General features: G+C 40.9%; 1 protein-coding gene across 1 annotated transcript; it reads left to right on the top strand.

Annotated features, from left to right (window-relative positions):
- The first annotated feature begins 2,579 nt into the window (after window positions 1–2,579).
- Window positions 2,580–4,264, top strand: LOC112182289 (cytosolic sulfotransferase 15). The gene has a single exon (XM_024320726.2). It carries the CDS (start codon window positions 3,127–3,129, stop codon window positions 4,135–4,137), a length of 1,011 nt encoding a protein of 336 aa, XP_024176494.1. The 5' UTR covers window positions 2,580–3,126; the 3' UTR covers window positions 4,138–4,264.
- The last annotated feature ends 1,736 nt before the right edge of the window (window positions 4,265–6,000 follow it).

Genomic DNA, 6,000 nt, shown 5'->3' with positions numbered 1-6,000 from the left:
TTCCAGATTTTATTGCTGATATTTATGGTGGGGATCTTATTTCTTCAGTTTTCTATCGTGTTTCTTAGTTTCATTGTACATTTGTATTGTGTTCTGTGGCTGTATTGTTGGTTCTTTATTTTCTTTGTTGTTGGATTTTCAGGGTGTGGATTTAGCCTAGTCCTCCCTCCCTTCCTTTGTACTTTCTTTTCCATATTAATAAAATCTCGGCTAAGGGCAAGGAGTTAGCTCTTATGTCGCTTCTATAAAAAAAAAAAATAAATAAAAATAAAAAACTTCTCTTAAATCTCTCCTCTCTTCTTCTTCTTCTTCTTCTATTGTTCTAAAAAAAGAAGGCATTACCCACTATTTGTTTTGCCACGTTTTGAGTTATGTGCTCACAAGACATAAAACAGTGCACTGCGATTGTATCACGAATGGCCTGGTTTCATGGGTAATAAATAAAGAGTATTTCTAAATATATCTAACAAATATCCAAGTACACCTAGCAGATTTTTTACACCAAGTAAACGAAGGCATTACCCACGATTTGTTTTGCCACGTTTTGAGTTATGTGCTCACAAGACATAAAAAAGTGCACTGCGATTGTCTCACGAATGGCCTGGTTTCATGGGTAATAAATAAAGAGTATTTCTAAATATATCTAACAAATATCCAAGTACACCTAGCAGATTTTTTACACCAAGCAAAATCATAGATTTCTGACTGCGCCGAGCAAGTTTTCTCTAACATATCGATCTGGGATCTCGTAGCCGATGGATTTCTTGTTGGAGTTTCTCTGTTTCTACCCGTCTATTGGCTCTTCTTTCGTCATATATTTCTGCATATTCTTCTTTGGTTTTGAGTAAACAGTGTGAGCCCAGGCAATGGCGGATCCAGGATTGAAACCTTGGGCGGGCGTGGATTTCTTAAACACAAAAAAAAATATATATATATATATATATATTATGGAGAATCTCGACGGTGCAAGATAATTTTATTAATTTAAAAAAGCCACAATTTTATATGCCCAATGAAAATAAAAGAAAAAAGTACCTTGGAAAGCAGTAGATTTTAGCTACTCTAATAATGGACTCAAGCTTTTGCCATTCACTTTGTGTTCCAGTTCGTAGTTCCAATTCATAGTGCCATTCACAATTAAATAAACAAACAAAAAGAAGCCTCCTATTTGAAGCACAAAGTTGATTAGCACAACACTTTAATTAAGCCCAAACTTGACAGAGCATCGTTATACAACTTGATTAAACCCAAACTTGATTACTCATTAGCACAACAAAATTGCTGCGTTATACTTTAATTAAACCCACTGAAGAAGTGCAAATGAGCCTTAAAATTACACAAAAAACTAAAACCTCAAAAAGGTCTAAACTCTAAACTAAGAAACTAGCTTCATCCCACAATATAACTGCAAAGGGTATAAGGAATCGGTAACAATTTCACCATAATCAGACTAACAAGGTCAACCATATAAATTCCCTGCTAACCAATTACTCAAGTCTCAAATCATCTTTACCAATTACCTTTTTACCACACAGTACAAAACACCAAGTAGCAAAAAATGTCCAAAGCAACCAACTTTATCCACAAAAACTAAATCTTTACAAGACCCAATAACGCATATGCAACAGAAATGAATTAGGAGTTTAGGGTTGAGAACAACCTTGGGAGCGACGGTGGTGGACTGGTGACGGGCTAGCGGCCTTGACGATTAGGCAGCGAAAGGAGTGGTTCAATGACACTACAGTCTGCAGCTGGAGAACCAAACTTGCTGTTTGAGGGTCTAAGCCCTTCGAATGAGGCCAAGCTCCTGGTCGAGATAGCACAACAATTGTCAATTGATAAGTATTGAAATCAATTGCAGATTTGCAGAACAAGGAGACGGAGAGAATGCTGCATATCAGATTTTCAGAGCAAGAGAATTTGATGTCTTGATGTCTTCATCTCTGAGAGAAGTGGAGAAGGGCAGAGAAGGCGAGAGGAGGAGGACGACTGGAGGAGAGTGCCGAACTGGGCAGATTGAATAGCCCGAAGTCGTTTTTTGCTCTGGAGTCGGGAGAGTAGGGTACTTTGGGTGGCTTAAAAAATGTATACATCTAATTTGTTTTTTTTAGACCCAAAAATCTCGAACGGGCTGGAGCCCGCCCAAGCTTCTACTTGGATCCGCCAGTGAGCCCAGGCTTTATATATTTCTTCCAACTTGTTATGTCGATGTGGATGCGCCTTTGTTGATTTGTTGCTTGGATGACTCAAGTTCTTGGTCTATCCGTAGATCTAGAAGCATCGATGCCGATCTCATTGAAGGTTACTGTTTCTGCACTAACTGCACAAGACATCGTTTCTTCCTTCTTAACAGACTCCCAACAGAGATTTGTGGCTTGCCAAGACCCCAATAAAATCAATCTTTAGGTGCCAGTAAGCACCACTTCACATCGATCTCTTGGATGATAGAATCTGCATATATCGATCTTTTACCACTTTATTTGCTATTTTAGTTGACAATTTAATCATTGCCATATTTCCTTTTAGGATTTCAGCAGAAGAAAACTAATCGAATGGGATTGGTTCAAGGGATCAAACTAACATCATCAAATTTGGTCATTCAAGGGATCAAGATCTTCAGATCGAACTAATAAATGACAAAGGAACATAAATGTAAATGAAAATTAAAGACAGAAATAAATGGATGAATTAATATGGGAATATGAACAGCTTTCAGGTGGCAGAGTGGGTGGCCATGCTTGATAAATGTCGCTGTATTGTGGCGGAGCTCTATGCACACAAAATTTTGCAGCCAATAAAGGAAGTTCAAGCCGACATACTCGAATGAATGTTACATATATTTTGATGGACGATGCACGATTGAATGTCATTCATCCACTTTGTGCTTGTTAGTAAGGCAACGTCTTTGTCAAATTAATATAACATGACGAAATTCTTGTGTATAGAGAGAGCTGTAGAGCTGTTTTTTTTTTTTTCCTTCCCTCCTTTTCGTGAAGTTCAGTGCGTAGTTACCTAGAGCGTGCTGCTACCTTATTGACTATATATCCATGTGGGTGTCTCTGTGAGCTGATTTACAGGCCAGGTCTAGTTTCTAACTAGCTACCACTACCAGTTCAATATATTACTATGACTGAAAATCAGCCGCCTGACCATGAAGAAAAAAACCTCAGCAGTGAGTGTAAGGAACTCCTTTCTGTCCCCAAAGAAAGAGGCTGGATAACCCATCTGCGCCAATATCAATTCCAAGGTTTTTGGTGCCCATCAGCAGAAGTATTCCAAGCCGTAATCTCTTTCCAAAAGCACTTCCATGCTAAAGACTCCGACGTGGTTGTGGCCAGCCTACCCAAATCCGGCACAACATGGTTAAAAGCCTTGACTTTTGCTATTTTGAATCGACACCGTTTCGAAATACAGACCCATCCCTTGCTCACTTCCAACTCCCACAATCTTGTGCTATTTTTTGAGTTGGATCTCTATACAAGCAACCTAGTTCCTGATTTCTCATCCAAGTTTCCTGAGCCAAGACTCTTTGCGACCCATATTCCCTTTCCTTCTTTGGGTACAATTAAAGAGTCCAATTCAAAGATCATTTATGTTTGCAGAAATCCATTCGACTCATTTGTTTCTGCCTGGCATTTCGTTAACGAAGTCCGTCCGCAATCTTCATCTCCATTGTCGCTTGATGAGGCCTTTGATATGTATTGCCAAGGCATGAGTGCGTTTGGTCCATTTTGGGATCACATTTTGGGGTACTGGAAAGAGAGCTTGAAGAGACCTAACAATGTGTTATTCTTGAAGTACGAGGACATGAAGGAAGATGGTGTAGTTCACTTGAAGGCATTGGCTAAGTTTTTAGACTGCCCTTTCACTGAGGAGGAGGAGAGAAACGGTGTGATTGAAGCAATAGCAAAGCTCTGTTCTTTTGAGGCCATGAAAAAGTTGGAGATCAACAAAACTGGAACGTTTGTCATGAACTGGGAGAACAAGACCCTGTTCAGAAAAGCTGAGGTGGGAGATTGGGTTAACTATTTGACCCCTAAGATGGAGGAGAGAATGTCTAAAGTCATAGAAGAAAAGTTGGGTGGTTCAGGCTTGACTTTCAAAGTGATTCCCGAGCTAGCAGATCCTGTCCAGTAGAGCTAGTTCGGGGTCCCTTTTAACGTAGCTCTCTGGTTAATTTCACCATTGATATACCATCGCTTTTGTGTTTACTTTCCTGCAATGGGCTTTAGCATTTCAATTAATAAATGTATGGTTTCCTGCTTATAATGCTCTTGTTGTAAGTGTACGGTTTACCTTTCTGTTAAATAAATGTAATATTTCTTTCCAAATCGTGTGTAATGCCATTATAATGTAATATTTCCTGATTGCAATTGCGTAATGCCATTGAGCTAGGTTTCCAGGAATGGCACTTTTTTTTTTTTTTTGAGGGGAATGGAATCTGGTTCCAATATATTACGACGTCACAGCGTCAAGCTAGAAGGTTCCGAGAAACCACTCATAGTACAAATACAAGCACAATACAGACTGCGCAAAGCAGCCAAACTCCTACCAAACTGCACAAAGCAACCAAATTATTACTAGCCAAAACGAGAAAAAGAAAATGCAACAAGTAAAAAACTCATCACCTAACCAACCCTAAATCGAAGCAACTGACAGAACAAGCACTGACGGCTAAGACCTGTATGGTGTACATCACCACTTGTGAAATCAACACACAGCAACGATCAAGGCCAAAATAGGAGATGAGCCGAGCCAAGCTCAATTATTCGAAACAAGAAAATGGAAAAAACTACTACTCTCCCAAAAACCTAAACCAGGCCCGATCCAAGAAAAGAAAGGGAATAAGAGAATGGGCTGCCCAGCCAAACCACTAAGAGCGGCCCAGGCAGGCGGAGGCCCACTGGCCAAGGCCCATCTCTGACCCCTCTCCTTCCCAGACCCAACTGCTTCAGACTCCAAGAGAGCAGCCTCCATTCACCAGTCCGGCGGCCAGCCGTGGACCTCCACCATGGCCATGGTCAAGACTGGACTTCGATCAAACGGCCTGTGCAACCCCGCCGCCTCCTCGCTGCCGAGCTCGGCTGGATGGATCAGAAACAGGATCCAAACACCGTCTCAACCCGAAACCACGAACGGAGCCGAACACACCTGGAGCAAACAACGTCGTCGACCGCCCCTGCCCACGCCGCGATCAAAGACTGTCACCGCTTGGATCAAAGCCTGCCAACACGATCTGAGAAGCCACCAAACCAGGAGCCCCGCCGCACCCACGATCAGAGAAGCCTCCGATCGAAAACTTCTGCCGCACCCCACGATCGTCGCCAAGAACCCACCTCGCGCCGTCGCCGTACCTCGTCACGGTCGTCCACTTACCTGAGGGGAAAGCGCCGCCGCCACTCCACAAAACCTAGGTTTCCCCCGTCGAGGTCACTCCGCAAAACTCGGAGGCCTCCTTCTAGGAATGGCACTTTGATGACACACCTACAATAAAATTAAAAAAAAAAAAAAAGGTTCATTATCTTAAAATTTTTGCAACAAGATCGAAATCCCAATTGAAGACAAAAGAGTGAAGGATCTCAAATTGAAGATGAAAATGTTTGCTCAAAAGTTGGTCAGCCACTGGATTTGAGATTCTCCAGGCTAGTAAGCTAGTAATGTACAAGGATCTTTATTTTTCCCTTGTGTTAAACATTTTCCCATAATCCATTTTTTTACACATCTCGAAATCATTTAAATTTCTAGATCTAGAAAACTACTTTGAACGAGAATTTCAATCATTCTTTTGAAATGTATCGTACTTTTCTATGTAAAAGCTGTGACCCAGTCTATTTATTCATTACTTTGACATGAAATTTTATAAATTAACGTATGACTTGGTCAGCATATGGGTTGTGCGTATGTCTTTTGAATTTCATATATCTATATCCTATAAAATTATTGAATACGCTCACTTCTCATTCCGAATATATCATGTCATTTGTCTTCTTTGCACGGTAG

The sequence above is a fragment of the Rosa chinensis genome, chromosome 1 (assembly GCF_002994745.2).
Source record: "Rosa chinensis cultivar Old Blush chromosome 1, RchiOBHm-V2, whole genome shotgun sequence".
NCBI classification, from domain to species: domain Eukaryota; kingdom Viridiplantae; phylum Streptophyta; class Magnoliopsida; order Rosales; family Rosaceae; genus Rosa; species Rosa chinensis.
The sequence above is the reverse complement of the archived record's forward strand: the minus strand, read 5'-3'. Positions and strand labels throughout refer to the sequence as shown.

What these genes read in the sequence shown, in the direction of transcription:
- LOC112182289 (XM_024320726.2), top strand. Translation starts at nt 3,127, where the DNA reads ATGACTGAAAATCAGCCGCCTGACCATGAAGAAAAAAACCTCAGCAGT.